A 24,297-nucleotide genomic window follows, 5' to 3' on the forward strand; every position below is an offset into this window, starting at 1 on the left:
ACTGTCATTCATAGAAGATGTAATTTTATTTAAATTCCTTTGTTATTCGTAATAAAAAATAAAATTAAAAAAAATAAAGTGCAACCTCAAATGCATAACAACTTAATTTCCTGGCACTTTGAAGAATATGACTGTTGTTCAAAATCTGAAGTGACAGTTCTGACAGAGGTCAAATATTAAGCAGTAGCTCTTTGGTTTCCTGCAATACTGACTGTTCCACAATATTGCACAAACTGAGAAACAAGACTTGAAAGATGAGGAGGGGTAGTTGGATACTTCCTCACCACACCCACATTCAGACATTTCAATAAAAGGAATAGGATAACAGAAAAGTCTGCACCAATTACCTAAAAAGTATGTCTTTCCCAAGACTCATACACAGTTGGTTAGAGGAGACAACCAGGCTGTTAATCCTCTCAGGAGGGGTGAAATCAATCCTCTGTTTGTTAAAAATTGGTGTTTCCTTTTCCAGGCGAGCATTCACATACCCTTAAGGAAACAAAAGGAAAATTACTAGTTTAAAAAATAAATTCAAACATAAAAGAATCCAAAGTTCAAACTCTAGCTCTGAAAATAGATGATAAAGACAAACAACAACTGAAGACCATCATAACTTTATGTCCTGTTACTTGGCATCTCCTCTGACATTTCTGGTTTTTATTAGAAGTGTAGGAATTTACCTTAAAACAGGTGAGATTGTTTATCTAGCCCAGATTAATTGTACATCTAGCCCCCCTAGAGGACCTGAATGTATGGAGCAGATTTGCACCTTGTCTGAAAACTAATTCACAGCCAATGGAGTCATTTTAAATATTGGGGTAATATGATCCCTCCTAGATGTACCATTAACCAATATGGCTGCTAAATTTTGAACTAATTCAGGTTTCCAAACATGGTATAGATGTACAGCACAATGCAGAAGTTTAGCTTTAAGATTACAAGCACATACACTACCATCTTTAAGTCTTCCAGCTCTAGGAAGAGACATAGCTGGACTAACAGCTGAAGCAGATACAAGCATTCCTGGCCGTCATAGCTATAGAAGCTGTCATTTGAAGTAATGTAGCCAGAAGCACTCCCAGACTGTGAAAACTGTCTTTCAGGGGGAGTGTAACCTCACGCACAATTGGTTGACACACCTCCAAACCCAGGTTAGGATCCTCAACAATAAGCACCTCCATCTTGTCTGTATTCAACTTCAGTTTGTTTTTCTTCATCCAATCCATTACCTGCTCCAGGCAGTCATCCAAAGGAGACACACTATCCTTAGCTGACATTGTTTTTGATAGATACATATATATTTGGGTGTTATCAGTATAATGATAGCACTCCGCCCCAGGCCTCCAGATGATCTCTCCCAGCGATTTCATGTAGATGTTGAACAGCACTGGGGATAGAATGACATCTTGTGATATACCAGTAATGAGATATTATTGGAGGTCTTTTACTAGACAGATCAACAGTCTTCCAAAGTGTGGGATAATGAAGGATAAATTATGTGAAGCATTTTGCTATGCCTTTTCGGGGCAAATATGTCTCTTTCCAGGATCACAGAGAAAACTCAATTTGTAATTAAAATGGAAAACAATGCAACATCCTTGATGTAGAACAAATCACAAAGTTTGGTCTTTAGAGAATATATGAGTTGTCATTATTAGGCACAGACAACTTATAATATCAGAATTTTAAAACCTCATTAGTCCTTCACAGGTACCAATTTTCTTGTATAGCTTTAAAACCGGGCAAGTCTTTTTTTCTTCTAAGCAGAACAACAAGCCTGGGAACATCTTCATTGGCAACACGCACCCAAAAAAAACTGATAAAGATTACAGCAAAGATGCTCAGTACTTCACTATTTGAAAACTGTGCTACTCTGCTTGGCTCATGGCTCCCTTACCATCTTCTGGGATGAGAAGAATTACATTATAAATCAGTGGTTTCCAAACTTTGATCCTCCAGATGTTTTGGACTTCAACTCCCAGAAGCCCCAGTCAGTTTGGAATTCTGGTAACTGAAGCCCAAAATATCTGGAAGACTAAAGTTTGGGGACCACTGCTATACAGCTTGGGTTCAGGATATCTAAAGGACCATAGCTCTTTTTATGGGACAGATATGGTGGGACAGAAATGGGTCTAGGATATTCTTTCTGTCCCACCATATTCTCAGGCTTGATGGGAACAAGAGAAAGCCTTCTTGGGAGTTCCTCCCAGTCTTTGGAATTCTCTTCCTAGATAGGCCAGGATAGCTCCCTCCATCCTCTCCTTCCATTGACGACTGACAACATTATTGTGTCACCAAGCATTTAGAAACTGAATGGGATGAGCTTTTAATGATGTGCTGTGTATAGTTTTGTGGTTTGCACCATCTTTTAATTAATTAATTATATTTTTCATGTTTAATGTTTTAACTTTATGAATTGTTTAACTGCTTTTATATTTATACTTTTATCAAAGTTTTGTGCAGTTTTTAATCTGTAGCGTTTTTCCCTATGTTGTTAGCTGCCTTGAGTGATCCATTCCTTCTCATGATGTGTCCAAAGTATTCCAGCTTAAGTTTTGAAACACGTTGAATTGAAACACATTGAACTGCCTTTCTTTTTATTGAAATGTGAAACACATTTGAAACTGCCTTTCTTTTTTTAAGTCTCTTTGGGAGAAAGGCAGGATATAAATTAATAAAACAACAGCACAGTATTAACACTACACTGGGACTATAAAGGTTTAGCCTCAATGAGACTACCAGAGCATTACTTCTTAACAGCAACTTTGGCACCAGAATTAGAAAAAACCATTGAAAACAGAAGAAATAGGTTCCTACACATAAAAAAAAAAGGCAGTTCAAGTTTGTTTCAATCAACGTGTTTCAAAACTTAAGCTGGCATACTTTGGACACATCATGAGAAGGAATGGATCACTGGAAAAAAAATAGTAATGCTAGGAAAGGTGTTGCGAAGTAGAAAGAGAGGCGGATTGCTAGATGGAGGGACTCTAATAAAGAGATCACAAGGATGAGTTTGCAGGAACTGGGAGAACAGGGAGCCTTGGAGGTGTCTCATCAGCAGGGTCGCCCTGGGTCAAGACTGGAGGGGAAGGCAGTTAACAACAACAACAACAACAAAGATGTGCCCACAGGAGAGGTGGGGAACTATGGCCTTCCAGAAACTCTTTGGACTTGGACTTGGGTTATTGCAGATCTTCTGATATTAATCTTTCAGGCAAGGCTGCTGCTAATGCTGCTGCATAAGGATCTGCACTCAGAGACTGAGCTTCGCATTGCTATGTAGAACTGTTATATAGAATGAAAAGTGTAGAGAGAAACATCCTCCCTTTTATAATATTACTAAGCTCTCATCCTCTCACTGATATTGACTGACATTATGTTCACCAATGAGCCAAGCAGGGGTGGGCAACTGAGGCCCTTTAGGTCTTTTTCCACTGCTGCTCCCATCATCCCTCATCACTGTCTATCTTGGCCAGGACAGGCAAGACAGACAATGCTAATCCCTGGCTAGGATTCCTCCTATGTTTCCCTATGGGCAAGTGGAGGAGGCTGGAGCAGGGACCCTCCTTCTTCTCACCCGTGTGGGGGATGCCCAGGCTGGCGCGGCTCTGCTGCGACGAGGCCGAGTGGGAGAGCGAGTCCACGTACTGGTCCAGAATGGAGGCCATGCTGGGGCCCCGACCCTCCTCAAAACACACTCACAGCTGCCCTCTTCCGCTCTGCAGAGGCCTCTCAGCTGACAAGCAGCACCAGGGAGAGGCACTTCCTGTTTCCGGTTCTATATTTTGACCATAGAGAGGGTTCCTATCTAGGCCCGCAGGAGTAAGCCTCACTGCTTTAAGTGTCTAGGCTGAAGGCTGTAGAATTCTGGGAGTTGGGGTTTGTTGTGGGGCTCTGGGCCCACAACAAACTCCAACTCCCAGAATTCCATAGCCTTCAGCCAAGACACTTAAATCAGTGCCAAACTGGGTTATTTCTCCAGTGTGGATGCAGCCTCTCTGACAGAAAAGGCTTAATGTCTCACCAAACTACAGTTCCCAGAGTTCCACATACACAGGCATAAGCTAGATACTGTGGCCACATTTCCACACTCTTATTATTAATAGGGCTGCTATTCCACTGTTAGCACTGCCCTGTTTGCCCCCTCTTGCATTCTGGGGTTTGTAGTTCAGTCAGGCCTAAGGGCTCCCTGGCTGTGAATGCTAAACTGCAAATCCCAGAATGCAACAGGAGGCAGCCAGAGCACTAGTATTGCAATAGAAGCACTGTAATATGAGTGTAGTGAGGAAACGTGGTTATGTAGAGAGCTCTTGTCGCAGCTTTGAGACTAACTGAAAGAAAAGTTGGCAGCATGAGCTTTCCTAGACTAAAGTCTGCTTCTTCAGGTGGATTTAGGAAGTAGACAAGTCTAGAAAAGCTCATGCTTCCAACTTCTTTTGTATATAACAACATTGGTTCAAAACACACCTCAGAAATAATCCAGTTTGGGACCACTTTAACTGCCCCTGGGACAGTGCTATGGAATTCTGGGAATAGCATAGTCAGCGTTTTGACCACTTGAATACTCATCTGATAAAGTAGGGTTGCATGTCACAAAATAGTAAAGTCTTCATTGTAGAGTGTTCATTGCAGCTTTTGTCCACTATGTGGCAACATGTACCCATGAATAATACAGTATCAGGTAGGCAGATACTTGCAGACAGTAAAATTTGGCCCACTACAGAAAGGAAGGCACATATGTGTTTGTGTTTTGCTGAAATGTTTAAAAACACTTCAAATATCTCCCTGTAGTTCCAGAAGAAATTTAAGAGATAAGAATCTGGAATATGCAATATTTTCATGACTTTGTTTTAGAATTTTCCATGCTGTTCCTTCACAGGAAAGGCAATCCCAGGACACAGCACTTTACAGAACCCATACAATATAATGTAAAATGTTAATTTAGAATGTCAAAATTGCCCTTAAAATTCTTGGGGAAACAGCTAAAATTATACAGAAAGAGTGCTGTACACATTCATTTTGCTTATTTCTAGTCTGTTTAAATATTTATATTTAAAGTTATTTTATTTATATGGTGCATACAGTATAAATATGGCCAATATACTGTATAAAGACAGTGTCCATTGTAGTATAGTGGTTTGAGTGTTGAAGTATGACTCTGGAGAACTGGGTTCTAATACCCACTCAGCCATGGACCTTGGGCAAGTCACACTGTCTTGGTCTCAGAGAGGAGGCAAAGATAAAACACTTCTCCGAACAAATCTTGCCAAGAAATTGCTGTCATCATGCCACCTGAGCATTGTCATAAATCAGAAATGACTTGAAGGCAAACGGCAACAAACAACATTGTGGGTCTTTATTTAGGATCAGGGTCTGATATTAAATGCCTTCTCTTCTTCTTTTTCTTTTACAACTTTTCTTCTTTTCTTCTTTTACAGCTCTGTCCTCTGTGCTGCATGAATAAACCAAAATATTCATTCTGTCCTTTATCTCTCATGCATCAGCACAATACATTTTGGTTCCCCATTTACATTTTGGTGAAGAATCCAACTCTGCATGAACAGTGTAGGTACGTATTCTGCAGTATTTCCACCTGCATGGTTTCCAGATTTCAGTCTATTGTTATGTATAGTTTTTTTTTAATTTGGTTCAAAAATATCCCATGTAATCTGTTGCTTTTTTGCCACTGTAGAATGTGTGTGTGCCTTCAAAGAACCTGTCAAGTTATGGTGACTCCATTAATTTCATAGAGTTTTCTTAGGCAAGAAATAGCCAGAAATATAGCCTACAGCACCCGGTATTTGTTGATGGTCTCCCATCCAAGTACTAAGCAGGGCTGACCCTACTTAGCCTCCAAGATGGCATCTGGTCCCTTTGGGGTACATTGGGACAAAAACATGGACCATGCTTTTTTCCAACAAACCATCATGCAGCAAAGCAGAACTGATATACCTCTGATTGTCAGTAAACTGGCCCCATTCAGAATGGGGGAATGGCAAGGCAATTCTCACTGGTCATGAAATGCAAGAAATGTACATTATATTGTTATTGTAAATCTCACCTTCAATACATCAGACTTCTCGCTGAGGTAAGAATATATCCATCAATTCTTTCAATTTAACTTTTTAAAAAATCAGTTATGGATCATGAGGCGTGATTCATAACTGGTCAGGAAGACACTGTATATTCTGAGTTTGGATGCCGTGTTGTCACTATCATAATAAAACAAGCAAACAAAACCAAGTGTCAAGTAGTTCTGGTTTCTCACAAATGGAATACAGTATACGTATCTAATTTTTCAACAGCAGGTTCTGTACCTGCATTAATAGCTATAAATACATATATTCACTTTGAAAATGGTAGTCGTTAACTGTTTGGGGAGAGACTTGGTAAACGATATTGAGATTTTCTGTCTAGAATCTGCAGAGTTGGAAAAATTAGTTGTTAAAAACAATTATTTACAGCTATGGGTCTAAGGCCAAAAAACAGTAGTTATGCCCTGTACAAACTGACCTGAAAGGCTGGCTGGGGCATGGAGTCAGGGCGTAGTGTCTGCCCCCAGGGTGGCGTGACACTATGTGCCACATGCATGGTGTGCAGCATCACTGCGCTTCTCTGCCACAGCATCCACACAACACAGCGCCAAAGGAGCACCATAAAGCCATGGGGCCGTGGCTATGGTGCCCTTTTCCAGGGTGCAAAAAGTAGTCACTTTTTGCAGCTCCTTTTTGCACCCTGGAAAGGCCAGATCTGGGCCGCAGCGTATGGTTGCTGCAGCCCTGATTTGGCTGCAAAAGGGGTGGCCAGAGGCCGCCTCTTCAGAGCTGTGGGCATAGCTCCTAAGCTACCATTACAGTAATTGATCCCAACGAGGCCTATATTTACTCTAGTCAGGACCAACAGTTGGATTTAGGTCCCTCCACATTTGTGGCTTTGACTTTTGTGGATTAGATTATTCATTGATTGTATTAATATGTTCTCTCTAGGAATATCTAGGTCCTCCAGCGCAATTCTGAAGGACCTAGAGATTTCTAGAGAGAACACTCCATGAGGCCTTTGTAGCTCCTCCAGCACAGTTCCATGGTGAATGTCTGGCAGATCAGGGACGTAGCTAGGATTGTAGGAAGGGGGGGGTCCAGACTAAGTGCCACCATTATAATGGGGCTTGAGTGCGGCGGCGCAGCAGCACACACCATTCATTTTTCTAATGGAAGGGGGGTTCGGACCCCCAGAACCCCCCCCCCCCTTGGCTATGTCCCTGGGCAGATGTTGACCACAAGAGTTGCACTGGAGGACCTTGAGATTCCTAGAGAGGTGTTCTCTCAGGTAAAAACATAGTGTTTTTGTTATTTGCGGTTTTCCCACATTTCAGCTGTCCTGTGCTCCTAACCCCAGCGAATGTGGTGGGACAAGTGTAGTTACTTGTAAGTTCTGTGTATCTCCCACTGAGATTTTGATGTTCAATTTTACCTTTTGAAATAAAATAGAGCTAAGATATTCATTTGAGATAAACTTTGTACATTTCAATGAGACTTTGGAAATGACAAATCATCCTGGATAAGCCTTTTAAATAACAGTTTATACTGTTTTCCCTCTTAAACAACTTTTAAGCAGCATAAACCTCTCCTTTTAAACAAAACTTTGTACAATTCTGCTAAGTGTCATACTTAAACAATCACAGCTACATGCAATCTCACCATGAGCCACTTCTAACAAGTGAGACAATTTTCTCACCATGGCCAACTTCTAACAAGTGGAGATTAATTATTTTTCTTTTTCTTTTTGAAATAAGGGAGTTGGCTTTTCACAGTAGACTGGGATGAGCTGTCTGTCAGAGAAAATGTATGATGAGTCAGCATTAGCTGGCTGTGTCACTATTTAGGTGAGAATTAAGTATATAGTTGGCAAGGGAGGCACATGTCTCATTTCCAGAATCCTCTGTCTTTGTTAAACCACATCCATTTATTCTACATTATTTGCTTACTGTAGTTTTCTACAACCTGATCCCCTCAGATATGTTGGATGTCAAGTCACATAATCTTGCACTAGCTGGAGAATTCTGGGAGTTGCAATCCAATCTATTTGGGCTGCATCCCCATGGTAAAAATTGAGTTTGACACTGCTTTAACTACCATGGCTCAATGCTATGGAATTCTGGGAACTGTGGTTTTGGGAAACATTTAGCCTTCTCTGTCACAGAGCTCTGGTGCCATAATAAACTACAATTCCCAGGATTCCCTAGCACTGAGTCTAGATAGTTAAAGCAGTCTCAAACTGGATTATTTCTGGAGTGCGTTTTGGACCTCTGTCAGAGAGCTCTGGGGCCATAAATTCCAGTTCCCAGAATCCCATAGCATTGAGCCACGGCAGTTAAAGTGGTGCCAAATTCCATTATTTCTGCACAGCGGATTCAGCCTTGGAGAATATCTTGTTGGTTGAAGAAGGCTGTCCTACTCTTTAACTTTGCAGTCTCTTCATTTGAGTTAGCAGAGATCCTAATCTTTTCACCCAACATCTTTTATTATTCTCCAAATGGAGCAGAGCAGAGGTTGCATTCCTGTCCATAGAGATTCACTTGGACATACAGTCCCACTGACTCCAGCATTCTTCCAAATAAACACACAAAGATTCTGGCTTGTATATGCACTTTCAAGGAGATCAACACTAATTGGTTCATCAAAAACCACATGCTCAGCGTAATCTTGTGGAAATGCTTAATGTGAAGCATGTAAACCTTTGGGTCAATTTCAACCAGATCACTTTGAGACACACAAATCCTTGAGATCTGGAAGGAATAAGGATTTTATTAGAGGTTTTGCTTGTTTGTCAGGTTGATCTACCTGAGACTTGAACTAAAGAGCAAATCACCACAGTTGAGTTTACCCCTTCTCCTCCTCTTCTCCTTTCATCCCACCTTTCCTCAGTTGCTTACTAAAATAAAATCAGATCTAGCTTAAAAAACTGACCTCATACAAAGATTAAAAATATAAACTATCAATAGAATTAAAAACAGTTAAAAGCATATTAAAAAGAAAAACAACAAATATAAACAACACATTATGAAATCCCCGTCCTCCATGAACAATTCACCCTCAAATGCCTGCTGAAACAAAAAGGTCTTCACCTACTGTGGGGAGCATAGCAAGGAGGGCAAGGCCTGGGAGCAGCTACTGAGAAGGCTCTATCCCATGTTCACAGCAGTTGTACCTGTGACAATGTGGGACAAAGAAAAGAGCTTCTCAGAAGATCTCAAAATACAGGCAGATTAATATGGGATAATATGGTATTGGAGACAACCTAGACCTGAGCCATTTAAGACTTTATCAATCATAACCAGTACTTGGAATTGTTCCCAGAAACAAACTGGAAATCTGTGGGGCTGTTGCAACAAGGGAGTAGTGTGCTCACTGTAGACAACCTTTAACAATCTGGTTGCAGGTCTTTTCAAAGGCAGCCCCAAACAGAGTATGTTGTAATAATATAACATGATGCACTAAACATACACCATGACCCATGAAGGGAGTTTGTCTTATTTTCTACAGTTGGCATTGTAAGAGAAGGTGTGTCATATTGCATGGCTTTGGGGCAAAGTGTGCACACACCCCAAGGTCCTCTCTTTATGACTGATTCTTTTGTAATCCTCCTATTGGATATAAACTGTGGTATCACCATTAAGGTGGCCATGGGTATGAATCTGCAAGAACTAAGGAAAGTAGTGGAGGATAGGGAGTCTTGGAGATGTCTCAGCCACAGGGCAGCCATGAGTTAGCTCACATTGCACTAAAATAGGCTAGCTCAATTGCAGGTCCAAAAGCCTTGATGCTGGCGAAACGTCAGGTAGAAACTCTTGTAGAACATGGCCCCATAGTCTGAAAACCCCACAAAAAACAAAAGAGATAGTTAAGAAATGTAGTCTTTACTCTTTTCTGCTTTTCAGCTGCAGTACTCAGTAACTAGGTTCCTTTGTCACTCAGCCACAGAAATTCATCAGGTGTGTTCTACAAATAAAGACTTCCTTCTTCACAAGCTTTTCACCAGAGGGCTGAACACTTGGCAATATGTGTAGCCAGGATCTACCCAAGTGACTAACCAGGTGGAAGCAATCCTCCAGGGGCTTTTCCTTGCTCTGCAGTACCCAAAAATGATTTCTAAGGAGTTTGGAGAGTATTTCCATCACATTTGGAGCATCACTGGAACCCCTCCCCCCCGATCAAAATGAAATTTTGCATTTTCCCCCCAAAATCCTCCCTCAAAATGCCCCAAAATCCTCTACGGGCCTAGGAAGACCCAAAAACATGCCCCCAAAAGGTTGGAGGACATTAGGTGAAAACATTTTTTAAATTTATTCTTAAAATTTTTTTATGGGAGAAGGTGCAGTGGATTATGTGGCCCTGCAAGGTTTCCTTCAGGGCTAATGTGGCTTGCTAATTTTCCACAGTTGCTCACTCCTACTTTAGTTTATTGTTGTATGCCTTCAAGTCATTTCTAACTTATGGTGACCCTAATACAAACCTACCATGGAGTTTTCTTACTAATGAATTTGCCATTACCTCCCTCTGAGGTTGAGAGAGAGTATGACTTGCCCAAGATCATTCGGTGTGTTTTCATGGAAAAGAGGGGATCTGAATCTTCAGAATCAAAGTCCAATGCTCAAACCACTAACCATACTGAGTTTCAAAATTTAGTCTATTGCTGTGGTTGTATGCCTTCTAGTTGTTTCTGTCTTATGGTGACCCTAAGGTGAGCCTATTATGGTGTTTTCTTGGCAAGATTTGTTTAGAGGATCTTTGCCATTATCTTTTCCTGAAGCTGAAAGCATGTGACTTGCCCAAGGTCACGCAGTCTGAGTATGGAATTGAACCCTGGTTCAACACTCAAACCACAACAGTCTCACTGAATTCTGGATATCCAAGCTTGCCATCCAAATCAAATGGAAACACGTGTAAACTATCTGGATTTGTATGGCTGCACAGCTAGAGACATTAATTGCTCAGTACATGTAGCCATGCTAAAAAATATGGTCTCAAATGCCAACAAGGTATGTTTTCAGAGTAGGGGATGAGGAATAAGGAAGAAAAAGTGGAGTAAATCATATCCACCTCAAAACATACATTCATAGAAGAAACAGAGAAAACATTATATGTTATATTTTTCAAATCACGTCTGACTTATGGCAATCTTATGATAGGATGGCAGGCTATCCAAGATTTATTTGAATATTTGTGACTGATTTCCTCTAAGGCTAAGAGAAAATACACTCACTGTAGTGTAGTGGTTTGCATGTTGGACTAGGACCAATCTTGGGAAATCGGAGTTCCAGTGACACTCTCTCAGCTGAAGAGGAAGGCAGTGGCAAACATCTGAATAAACCTTGCCAAGAGAACAGTATGATAGGATCACCATAAGTAGGACTCAACTGGAAGGCACATAAGAAAGGCTAAGAGAGTAAAACTTGTCCAAGGTCATCCAGTGGGTTTTCATGGCTGAGGAGGGATTTGAGCCTAGGGACTCTTTCACACTGCTCAGTTATATAACTATGATCTCACTTTAACTGCCATGACAACATCCTATGGAATCCTGGGATTTGCAGTTTAGGGAGAAATATTTAGTGCCTCTTGCCAAACTAGAAACTGGAAGCTTGAGCACCATCAATATTTCTGGAAATGGGAGAAGGAACCATTAAAAAAAAAACCCCAACCAATGGTGCTTTCCTCCTGATGTGAAATAGCAGCTTAATGTCACACAATTAAAATTATGGGTAGTTCAACTTAAGGTCTTTGGTACAGGCAGTTGTGCTTCAAAGAATCCAGGTGTGTATGCTTCATACTGGAGGAGGGGATCACTATCACTTTTAGACGCACTGCAAAAATTCAGCATATAGGCCTTGAGGAGAGAGAATATGTCCAAAGCTGTAAGATCTTAGGAAAGCAGTGAAACATTATACAGTACAAATGACTGGTGTTCATACTGGATATGGGAGAGGGGAGCGGATCCAATAGCACAGAACTTGAGTTAGTGAAAATCCCATAGCTCTACGTCTCTCCTTACATAGTACAAATATAAAGACATGTGTCCTTCTAATATTGTTATGGAATATGTTATCTTAGGGTGCATCTACATTATAAAAATAATGCAGTTTGACAGACACCAGTTAAGTGCTGTAGCTCCATCCTGTGGAATCTTGGGATTTGTATTTTACAGGGTCTTTAGATTTCTCTGCCAGAGTGCTGGTGCCTCACAAGACTACAAATCCCAAGATTCTGTAGGATGGAGTCATGGCCTTTAAGTGATGTCAAACTGCTTGTTTCTACAATATAGACTAGAGGCACCCCTACTTTTATTTGCAGCAGCGAATGATGTGTAGAACTTGATGAGGGAGCTGTGTAGTGTAATGAGAACATCAGGACATGTATTGCACATTAGAAAAGGGGGAATCACTTTTCTAATGAATGTCTTCAGCTTTTAGGAGGTCTGCCTAAATCTCATGCCATGAATTTATTATACACCTGTTAGCCTGGCAGCACCAGCGCAACAGACAGAGGCCCTGAAGAGTAGAGTGACACACAGAGGCTGCAGAGGAAACAGCAGCTATTTGGTTTATATCCTGCACTTCTGAGTGGAGCCTCACATTATTTTAAAAGTTCTGGGGGGAATCCCACAAGATATATACATTTTAAAATAAGATTATACTACTATTCTGCCATTGGGGTGGAGGTCGCCCAAGGAGCTTGTGGCTGAAGGGGAAGAGAAGCCCCCTGGTACAGCAAAGAGTGGGTTCTCCCCATCGCTACCAAGATGGCAGCTCCCAGAGCCCTGTAGGGCACCATCACCACAGTTATCCAAAATGGCAGCCGCCAGCAGGAGTCCTTTTGTTATTCTAATATGTCCCTGCCTCTAGGAGCTCATGGAGAAGTAACCCAGTTCTCAGGAGGGTCTCACCTTCTCTGCTGGGAAATAAGGGTGTTGAGGCCTCAAGGAGGCTTATTATGGGATCCCCCACTATTATGCTTGGAGGGAAAGCCATGCCCCCTCTGAAACCTCTTGAAGTATGAGCTGCCATTCTGGAGCATGTTCAAGACGCCTGCCCTTCAAGGCAGAGGAGCAAGGCCAGGAAAAGAAATGGCAACCCTCTGCCTAAGAGAAGCCTATCCTTGTTTCCTTTGCAAAGGTTCCATCTTGGTCTGAAACCTTGACTCCATTCTAGAACCCAACTGTTGGTTGTTAACTGCTGCTTGCCCCAGCGCCAGGGGCTTCCTCAAGTGAGTGAGTGAGGGAAGGGGACGGTCAAGCAAATAGCAGCGGGGGGGGGGTCTGGCCAGTGCCAGACCCCCCCCAAGCATCTCTGCTTCCCCCCCCCCCCCCCCGCAGGCGGGGAAAGACCCTCACTTCCCATATGCCCCCCCATCTCCTACTCCTGCCCAGAAGTCTGAGAGACTTGCCCCTCCGGACGCTCTGCTGCCTCTGGGTGAACAGAAAGATGCCATCCTGTCTTTCCTCACTGCCATTCGGATGCTGGGTGCGGCGGACATTCCCCATTTGGGGTGGGACAATCCTGGTTTCCCCAGGATTAAAATGTCCCGCCCAGGTCGAGCTGCTTGTCCGGTTTCCAGCGAAGGGAGGCAGCTCTGCTCCAATGGGGAGATGGGTCAGCACTAGCACCAAAGCCGGGTCTGGATTCAGCTCTGAGGCTTGATTCCTAGAGTCTAGCTGGTTGCTTTAAGCGCTGGTGGATTCAAATCCCCGCTCAGCAAGGAAGGAAGGAAGAGAAATGATAAGAGCATTCTTGACTGTGTAGCGCCGAAGCGGTCTTTTGACTTCACCACATTCCTGTCTGTCACTCTGCCTGTCTCTTTCCCTTCTCCTACCGCCCTTCTCTTCCCCTTCCCTTCTTTCCCTCCCTTCTCCCTTCCCTTCCTCTTTTCGTTTCCCCCTTTTCTTCTCTTCGTCCTTTCCTTCCTTTCCTTCCTTCCTTTTCTTCTTCCTTCCTTCTTTCTCTCCTTCATTCCTTCCTTCCCCTCCGTCCTTCCTTCCTTCCTCCTCCTTCCTTCCTTCCTTCTTCCTTTCTTCTCTTTCCTTCCCCTTTCCTTCCTTCCTTCCTTCCTCCTTCCTTCCTTCCTCTCCTTTCTTCCTTCCTTCTTTCCTCTTCCTTCCTTTTCTTCCCCTCTTTCCTTCTTCCTTCTTCCTTCCTTCCTTCCTTCTGCTTCTTAAAATTTTTCATCTATTTTCTTCTTTTAATTATTTTTTTATTACAGAGTACATCATGCAAATTGTACTCCACATTTTGTAATATGCTTTTCACTCCTCTCCCTCCTTCCAAAAACAGCATTAGCTTCAATTTTTTAAACATCTTTCCCAAATTTTCATTGTTACTTTTATTTAAATATTGATTGGTAACCATTTCCAGTTGTTTTATACCCAGTTTTTTTTACTCCACTTCTCCCATACGTTAATTCACCATCATTGGACCATATTATTTTCTCTTTTTCTTTCTTTCCCCATGTTTTCCAAGGAAAATAGAGAAATACTCCATTTGATTGCTCTATCTTTCTAATTTAACCAAGTTTATATTTTGATTATATTCTCCCTCTATCATTCTTAGCAATTGAATCGCCTCAAAATATAGTTCAGTGATGGAACAACCTCATCCTCCATCATTTTGTGCTTGTATAATATGCCTAGATAATCTGACGTTTTTATTCCCTGATATCCATTTTAATATTGACCTATCCCATTTCTTCAAAACTTTACTAGGATTATTTCTAGGATAGTTTGAAATACTATAAAAGTTGGTAATGCCATCATTTTAAGCATCCTTTTTTGTTAGCATTTTCCATTTTTATTGCCCACTTGAGATTTGGTTATTAATTTGTTTCCATGATTGACTATAATTACCCTGTACATATTATCTAACTTAATTGATAAATTTACACCTAAATATCTCAATTTTTTATCCCCAATTTCATCCTGATACAGTTTGAATTTCTTTTTGTTCCCGTCAATCAGTGTTCATAAACATTATATCATTTATCCATGTTAAATTTAAGCCCTGAAATGTTTCTAATTTCTGAAATATTTCCAAAAATTTGATCATAGTTTGACATGATTTCTGCACCTTATCAGAGCATCATCTGCAAATAAATGCAACTTTATCTCTTCTTTACTATTTTTATCCCTTTATCTCTTTGCTTCCCTGATCATATTTGCAAATGATTCCATTGCTAATATAAATAATACAGGGAAAATGGGCAACCCTTACTCCACTTTTAATTGTAAGTTTTCTTGATTTCTCTCCATTTACTATAATTTGGGCTTCTGTATCATTATATAGTTCCATTATGGTTTCAATAAACCTTTCCCCTATCAAAAATCCCTGCAAATTTTATAAAGATATCTGATTTATAGAATCAAATGCTTTGTAAACATCTAGTTTTATTAAAGCTAATTTTTTTTATGTTGTTTAGCATGATGTAATATAGTGAATATACAGTTCCTTATTGGTTCCTGAATATCCTCCCTTTCACAATCCATTTATTTTTCTTTAATTAAGTAGGTAAGTATTCTTCTAATCTATTAGCTAAAATTTTCATTAAATTTTATAATCTTGATTGCTTAATGTGATGGGACAATAAGATTCAGGGCTGACCGGATCTTATTGGGTTTAAGTATTAATATAATTTCAGATCATTTTGTTCCTGGGATTATTTATATCCAATATTTCATATAAATTTAGTCATATGCTCACTCAATTCATTTTTAAAAGTTTTATAAATTAGATGTGAATCCATCTGGGCCAGGAGATTTAATCCTTTTAAATCTTGTATTACTCTTTCTTCTCTTGTTAGTTATTGGGGAATTTAATAATTTCTCTGTATTTCAGTTAATTTGATTTTTATATTTGTTTTCTGATCCTCCACTTTCTTCTCTCCATACAATCTTTCATGAAATTTAACTAAAACGTCTCTTATTCTCTCCACTGTCAGTTATTATTTCACCTTTGTCCCTTTTATTTTACAAATCACTTTTCCCCCTCTTTTTTAAAAAGAAATTTGGCCCAACTCTTCATACTTCTAGTATCCTATGCCTTAAATTCATTCCTAATATACACCTGGTTTCTTAATATAGTCGTTTGGTCCAGGTCTTTAATTTCTTCTCTTTTTTTTATCCCTCTGTTCTTTTATAGATATACTTCTATATTTATTATATATATTTTGAACACTTCCACTTCTTCTATCAATTTCTTTCTATATACATTTTTCTTTTTTTAAATTCCTTTTCCATGCTTGCATTTCCCTCTTACCACTGCTTTAACACATTCCATAATATATGTTTGGAATATTCCCCTCGTTTAAATCAAAATAATTTTTAATTTCCTCACCAATTTGTTGTTTATTTTCCTCCTCCAAATATCCACAGGATCAAAAATCTTAATATTTGTTCCTTCAATCTTTTATAATGACATATGGTCTGCAGCCAGACACCTCCTGCATTAATTTCTTTTATTTTCAAACTATTGTCTTTTTTAACAAAATAATCTATACGACTAAATATTTTGTGTCCGCTGAGTAAAATGATGGTTCATAAACCATCAATAATATTCCCTTTCTCCAAATTAATTTTAAGATTTTCATTTTTATTCTTTTTCTTCCTATTGTTCCCCTTATATTCCCCTTTATATTAATTTAACATGTCCAGTTAAAGTCCCTCTCAGAAATAGATCCCCTTCATAAAAGCCCTCTACGATAATGTTAACACCCTATTTAAAATTCGACTTGTTTTTTATTTGGGGCATAAATGCAAGCAAATGTAACTTTGTCAGATTTTCTTCTTTATGGAGATGCGTTCTTCACTTATTCCCCTCCCTCCTCCTTATTTTAACCTTTATTACTCTGCTCTATTTTTACTTTTCCTATTACGCTATCACAGCTAATGCATTTTAGTCTTTCTTACAACTTCACAGAAAATCCACATTGTATTTCCCTTCTTTCATGCTTCTCAACTGTGATCACATTCCTCTCTTCCTTTTCCTTCTGATGTCCTTCATCTGCCTGGCCAGCATAATCTGGAGTTTATCAGACAAGGGAAATTGGAAGTATACAATCCAATGGCAATCTGAACGCAATCATGAGGTTAATGTTATTGTGTAATAGACCACCACACACAATTCAGGCATGGGAAGTCCGTCCGAACGCAATCATGGGGTTTCGTGTTATTGCGTGATAGACCGCCACACGCAATTGGGGCAATGGCATGCTATTTTCAGGCAATGTGGAGCCAGTTAGAATGCAATGCGTATTCATGTAATTGCGCTAAACTAGCGACTTTAAGTGAATGCATTCTGCCCCCACTTTCTTTTCATTCGAATTTAAGAGAAATTCCTCCTGTTTGATAAACTCTGTTTCTTCTTCTTCATTCTCCTCTCCGCTTTGACTTTTCTCTCCAAGTCCCAGCTGTGTTCACATTCGCTGACCCTCCTCCATATAGTTGCCTTCAGAAGCCCCAGGTGTATTTAATTCCTTCTTCTTTAACACATCTTGTTATATCTTGGAAAAGATTCTTTGTTTATAGTCTCTGATGCCAAAATCTTGGTAAATCTGAATTTTTTGTCCATAAGTATATTCCAGATTTTGTATTAATCTCAGTTTTTTGAAGACCAAATCTTTTTATATTTTCTCTTCCAAAAGCATAATTATGTCCTTTCTCCTGCTTCTTTTGCTCCAATACTCCAATGGCTCTTTCTAGATCAGGGGTAGGCAACTGCGGCCCGCGGCGCGGATGCGGCCCGGCGAGCCTTGGGACCGGCTCCAGCCCGGTCCTGCTGCCGATTGCCACCGGGGCCTTTGGAGGGCAATTGTCTATAGAAGCCTCAGAAACATGCATTTATATTAACATTTTAAAAATCAGCAAATTTTTTCACGTGTCCTCCATTTTTTAAAAAGTGTCTTCCATTTGAAATTTTGTCCTACATTTGTCCTGCTTTATTTATAATTTATTTATTTTAAATTATTTAATTATTATTTTTTGGCTTCGGTCCCCAGTTGTCTCAGGGACAGCAACCCGGCCCCCGGCTCAAAAAGGTTGCCTACCCCTGTTCTAGATCATCTGGAGAAACTTTTAAATCTAGCTTTTCCACATGTTGTCAATACAGTGATTAAATCAGTAGATTAACTTGTTCTTGAAACTTCCTTTTTAAATTTCTCCTTCTTTGTCTATTCTCAGCATCTATGAATCTATTATCGTTCCTCAGCGTTCTATCTGTGCCATTATTCAGTTTCTCTTAGTTCTCAGCTCTCTTTTTTATGCACTTATCTACCTGTAAGAGCATTAATTGTACTCTCAATGCTTGGAAAGCCGCTTCTTTCCCTCTTCTTTCACTCCGTCCTTCCTTTGTTAGTTTCTTTTCCCTTTTTCTTTCCTTCTTCCCTACTGTCCTTTATCATTCTCCCCTCCCCGCCCTTCTTTCTTTCCCTTGTCTCTATATTCCTCCCTCCCTCTTCCCTGCCTTCGTCCTCCCTCCCTCTTCCTCCTTCCCTCTTTCCCCTTTCTTCCTTCTCCTCTCCTCCCTCTCTTTATCTCTTTCTTTCTTTCTTTCTTCTCTCCATTCCTTCCTCCTTTCCCCTTTCTCTTTCCTTCCCTCTTTCTTTTACTTCTTCCTCCCTCCCTCGTCTTTCTTTCTCTCCTCCTTCGTTCCCGCCTTCTCTTCTCTTCTTTCTTTCTTATTTCTTCTTTCTATTCTTTTCTTTTCTTTCTTTCGTTCTTTTCTTTCTTTCTTTTTTCTTTCTTTCCTCTTCCTTTTTTCTTGTCCTTCTCTCTTCCTTCCTCCTTTCCCTTCCTTCCTCCTTCCTTCCTCCTTCCTCCTTCCCTCCTCCCCTTCCCTCCTCCTTTTCTCTTCCCTTCCTCCTTCCCTTCCCTCCTTCCCCTTTCTTTCCCTCCTTCTCGTCCTTCCTTCCCCTTCTTTCCCTCCTTCCCTCCCCTTCCTTTCCTTCCTTCCCTTTCCCTCCTTCCCCTTCCTTTCTCTTCCCCTTCCTTTCCCTTCCTTTCCCTTCCCTCCTTCCCCTTCTCCTCTCCCCATGAAATGGACATAAAGCCGCCCATGGATACCACCCGCTCTTCCCCAAGTGGCGGCGCTGTGGCAAGGAGGAGAGTGGCGCTGTTTACACCCACCAGCCTCTTTCCCCAAGCGGCGTCTGCATCCCCCCACTGTTTTAATGGGAAGCGGTGTGAGGAGCCCAGTGTAACTTAGAAGCTTCCTTAGAGTATTTTTTGCATGTCCCTGAAGATGAGCAGTTTAGCTTAGGAGCTTAGTCATTTTTGCATTTTCCCTGTTGAGAGCCCAGTGTAGCTTAGGAAAGCTTACTAAGTGTATTTTTTGTATTTTCCCTGGTGAAGAGCCCAGTGTAGCTTAGGAAGCTTACTAAGTGTATTTTTTGTATTTTCCCTGAGAAGAGGCCCATGTGTAGCTTAGGAGGCTTACTAAGTGATTTTTGTATTTTCCCTGTGAAGAGCCCGTTTAGTTAGGAAGCTTACTTAGTACGAGCTACTGCAAAGCTTCGACTTAGGCCAAGCGGATTCAACTTTGGACTCCGAGTCATGGTCAAACTATGCAGTACACTGCTCCCTCGGGTTACGAAATTAATTCGTTCTGCGGCCGGCTTTCGTAACCAAAAGCCTTCGTAAGCCGAATTGCCATAGGCGCTTAATGGGGAAAAAGCCGCGTTTCGTTGCGAAAAAGCGCCGAAAACACCCAAAATTTTTTCGTAACCCGACAAAAACATTCGTTACCCGGAACAATTATTTCCAATGGGGTATTTTTTCGTCCCGGAAATTTCGTAACCTGGGTATTTCGTATCCCGAGGTACCACTGTACTTCAAAAAGTATTCCTGTGACTTACACGAGAGAAATGTTCTCAGTCACAAGAGGAGGCAGGGATGTGGGTTAAAAGTGTGCCTAGCCACCATGATGGGAGAGTTAGTTCTCTGCCTAAGGCCCACATTTAAAGATCATTTGCAAATTCAGTTGGTAGAGAAGGGCCCCAAGGCCTGCTGCTGCCACATTGAACAGCAACAGTGCTTCCCAAACTTTAGTTACTCTAAAACTCTAAAAGCTTTGACTTCAGTTCCCAGATTCCTGACTACTGTACAATTAATGCACTTTGACACTGCTTTAACTGCTATGGCTTCATTCTATGGACTCCTGGGATCTGTAGTTCCGGGCAGAGAGAGGGCTAAGTAGCTCCCCAAACTGAAAATCCCAGAATTCCATAGCACTGAGCTTACAATTTGTCCCTTGTTGTTATTGTTGTTGTTGTTCTTCTTCTTGTGTGCCTTCAAGTCAACCCTATCATGGGATTTCTTGGCAAGATTGGTTCAGAGGAGGTTTGTTTTACTTTTATTTATTAAAAGGATTGATTTGTTCCTCTTGTCTCACAATGGGATTCCGGGCAGTTGTTGTTGCTGTTCCTGAGGTGAGAGAGTGTGACAAGGATTTCATCCTTAATTTCTTGTCCTGCCATTGACCTGACCAGAGGCTCTCCTTCTCCAGGACATGGCCTCCATTTCAGCCTTCTGTCCAAAAGAATTCCAAATGTCATCTATTTTGAGCCTAACTAAGAAACATGGCTTGAATTTATCGTTGTGTTTGAGCTTTTACGGGTCATGTCCTCCATTTTCTTGAGTTTCCTACATTTTAGGGTGCCTTGTCCTCCTTTGCATCTGTGAAGACATCTTTCCAGCTTGCTTGCCATATTGTCCACCAGAAGCCCCAGAACATATGGAATGTATAGAGGAGGAAGCCGACTTGGCCCCCATAAACTCTTCTGGGTGGCCCTGCTAGGCTTTCTTGAGGACGCACATTCAGACTGGTCATAGAATCATAGACTCATAAACAGACCCCAAAGGCCATCCAGTCCAACCCCTTCTGCCATGCAGGAATCTCATCAATCACAACCATTCATGTGGGACAGAGCTGGGGCAAGTTGCCTGTTGTTGATTAGCAACACATGAGTTTCATTAATTAAGTTCTAGGGTTTTCTTACAAGGAATCCTCAGAAGTTGTTTTGCCAGTTCCTTCCACTGGAATATAGCCTAGAGTACCTGGTATTCTTTGCTGGTCTCCCATCCAAGTGCTAACCCGGGCTGGCCCAGCCTCCGAGTGACCAGATGTCCTAACTGTAAAATTGTAAAACAAGGCTGTCCCGACCTCCCAGAGGACCTTTTCAGCTGTAGCTCCCAGATTGTGGAATGATCTGTCGGACGAGATCCGTCGTTATACACTCTAAAAAGCTTTAAAAAGCTATAAAGACAGTCTCTTCCGGCAGGCTTTCCCTGAATAGTTCTCCGGCCATCGGAAGGAAAATCTAACTGCTGAACCCGACTTCACCACAGTTATTTGTACTTTTTTTTAAAGTATGTTTTATGTTTTTAATTCTACACTGTTTAATTGTATTTTAAGGAGGGGGTGCATTGAGGGTTTGGATTGTATATTTTAACTTGTAGCCACCCCGCTTGCTTTTGTAGAGAGGCGGGATTATAAATAATTTTATTTACTTATTTTAATTTTATTTTTCTTTTCTTTTCTATATGGTAATTTCTTTTCTATATGGTAATTTTCCTTCTCTACTTAATTGTATTATCTTAGAGTGTACGCCTTGGGCAGGCTTTTATTACGCCTTAATTTTACCGACTGTGTACAGCGCTGTTATATTACAGCGCTCTAGAAATAAAGTTTCATAATACTAAAATATAATAATAATAAAATTTATTATTAATAACTGCAAAGGCAACAGGCACTGAAAATGTAGAAATGCAATAAAAATGGAGGACATTACCAAGTAAAAGCTAAAAAAAATGCTAATACAATACGTTTTTAAATCCATGGATACAAAAATCATGCCTTGAAAATATTCAAAAAGCAAGCCTTGATTTTGCCATTTTATGTAACATGCTTCATTTTACTACATGATTGTCGTTATGGGACGACACATCCACGATTTTGTTATTCACACCGGATCCTGGAATCAGGGGCCCACTGTATAAAGACTACTCTTTGTCAGTTCTCAATAATACACTTGTCCCTCTGTATTTGCTAGGTTAAGGGGCACAAGACCCTGTGATATGGAAAAACCACAAATAACAAAAATAACATGTTTTTACTGAGGAGACACCTCTCTAGGAATCTCTAGATCCTACGGACAACTCGTGGTCAACGTTCAACAGACAGTGACCATAGGCATGCCCTGGAGGGAGCCACAAATTTCTAGTAGAGTGTTTCTCTCATAGGAATCTTAGGACGGTCTTTCAGTGCAACTCAGTGGTCAACGTCTGACAGACACTGCACTGGAGGAGCTACAAATGCCTAGTAGAGTATTTCTCTCAAGTAATACTCTCGGTCTCTGAGTGCAACTTTTAGTTAAAGTTGACCATATATTTGCACTGGAGGACTCTAGATATTCCCAGAGAGAACATATTAATCAATTGTGAATAATCAAATCCGCACAAATATGAAAGCTGCAAATAAAAGGGATGAGTGTGAACTTAAGTATTTATAGCACATTTCAAGGGTTTGGCTTGCTTCCCATACACAAATTCAATTATCATTACAAACGTTCTGGTTATTACCTCTCCATTGTGGAGGATGGCTGAAAAAAGACTAATGCCACCTGGTTAATTCAACGCGACAGAAGTTAGATTTGATTAGGATCCTCTGGACTGCAGCCATGATCCACAATCAGAATTCAGTATTCCGTATTTCCATTTTAAATAAATAAAACAATGTGAGGAGGAGGACAGGACTATTTGAAGAAAAATGAGAATGTTAAGATCTTGCCCTGGGTGTCCTGTATTGTAGAATCCCGGTCTCGAGAGTTGTCAAAACTCAAACCATTATGCCATACTGGCTTGAAAGCTCCAGATCCCATCTGATTTTGGAATCAGAGGTCAGGCCTGATTAATAACTGAATATAAAAGCCTGATAAAAGATTGCCAAGAACACCAGGTACCATAGGGCTGGGTCTATTTCAGAGGAGGCAAAGAAACTACTTCTTATGTCCCTTGCCTAAGAAAAACCTATGGAATTCATAGGATCAACATACATTATGGTATGTTTGAAGGAGCACATACAAACATTTGGGGCTTCTTGCACTTTCTGCAAAATCACTACTCCTTCAGGTGTTCTTGTGTGTGTGTTATGTGCCATAAGATGCCTGCCAACTTATGGTAAACCGCATGAATTTCATAGGTTTTTAAAGCGGATACTTGGGGTATTTTTTTTTCCAGTTCCTTCTTAGAAATTAGCCTACTGCACTGGTATTTATTCATTTCTCATCCAGTACCAAATGAGCTGTTCCTGGCTAGCTTTCAGATCGACAGGTCTGGTGCCTTTAGTGTATTTAGGCCTTTCTTAGACAGCTTCCAATGGACTTTTTACACTGGAAATCGGGGGGGGGGGGGATCGTGGGTTAAACAGTGATTTCCTTGAAAATCACATAATTGTGATTAAGTTTTCACCTAATGTTGCAATTAAATCATTTATCTGAGGAACAACCGGGGAATAACAAGCAACAAATCATCAGGTGGAAATCCTGTGAATGATTTATTGCTGGTTATTCCCTCAAAAAATACTTTAATCTTGATATGTGTGAAATCTTAATCATGAGTGCACAATTTTCACAGGATAATAACACTGTTTTAACCCCCAATTTTTCCCCTAATTCCCCCTCCTGTGTGATAACGTGTAGATGTGAATTTTCCACTCAGAGCTTCTCTGCTCACTCTGAATTGGACTTATGCTGGCATAAGTTAGTGCTGGCATTTACATGAACCTGGCATGATGTCTTCAGATTGGTGATGTGATCTCTGACTAGTTTGAATATGTAGTTGGGGAGAGAATTTATTTGTTGATTTTTAAATGGCAATGAAAAACTGTCACTTGCAGCAATAGCAATTTGACAAGCATGAAAAAGATAGTGAGTGGGAAGATTTGGGGCTGTACTTCCTCTGAAAAAATAACTTTGAGAATAAAAATGTAGCATTTAGGTACAGGTTTCTTTATATTTAAAGATGCAATCTTTGTTATTAACACAGGCACTGTTATTTGGTGTGCAACTGCCATCCGCTTATCCAGATACCCAATGGAGAGTGTGCTGGGAGCTGAAATCCAAAAAACTATTGGATAGCCATGGTAGCTCACTCACCTAGCACAGGGGAAAGAAAGATGACATCTTCACTCTAATTTATTTCTGCTCTGTTATCTTTTAGAATGACTTGGTGATAAGTATATTTCCAAGTTGCTGTTAATTGGAA

General features: G+C 40.6%; 1 protein-coding gene and 1 long non-coding RNA gene across 3 annotated transcripts in view; both read right to left on the reverse strand.

Annotated features, from left to right (window-relative positions):
- The window catches only part of VPS18 (VPS18 core subunit of CORVET and HOPS complexes), a 31,032-nt gene extending 27,273 nt beyond the window's left edge, over positions 1 to 3,759 (reverse strand). Inside the window, 2 exon segments of the mRNA XM_042445178.1 lie at positions 348 to 489; positions 3,578 to 3,759. Of these exon segments, the coding sequence (XP_042301112.1) occupies positions 348 to 489; positions 3,578 to 3,668 (233 nt within the window). The 5' untranslated portion in view covers positions 3,669 to 3,759.
- Positions 3,760 to 5,348: 1,589 nt separating this feature from the next.
- LOC121919018 lies at positions 5,349 to 9,208 on the reverse strand. Of its 2 annotated transcripts, none has more exons than XR_006101372.1 (3): positions 9,125 to 9,208; positions 6,062 to 6,212; positions 5,349 to 5,452 (listed from the first exon to the last, which is right to left on the reverse strand). It is a non-coding gene; the product is annotated as an uncharacterized LOC121919018 (long non-coding RNA). The 2 variants fall into 2 exon arrangements; XR_006101373.1 differs by having other exon boundaries at positions 9,129 to 9,190.
- Positions 9,209 to 24,297: the final 15,089 nt, after the last annotated feature.

This window comes from Sceloporus undulatus, chromosome 1 (assembly GCF_019175285.1).
Source record: "Sceloporus undulatus isolate JIND9_A2432 ecotype Alabama chromosome 1, SceUnd_v1.1, whole genome shotgun sequence".
In the NCBI taxonomy this organism is placed as follows: domain Eukaryota; kingdom Metazoa; phylum Chordata; class Lepidosauria; order Squamata; family Phrynosomatidae; genus Sceloporus; species Sceloporus undulatus.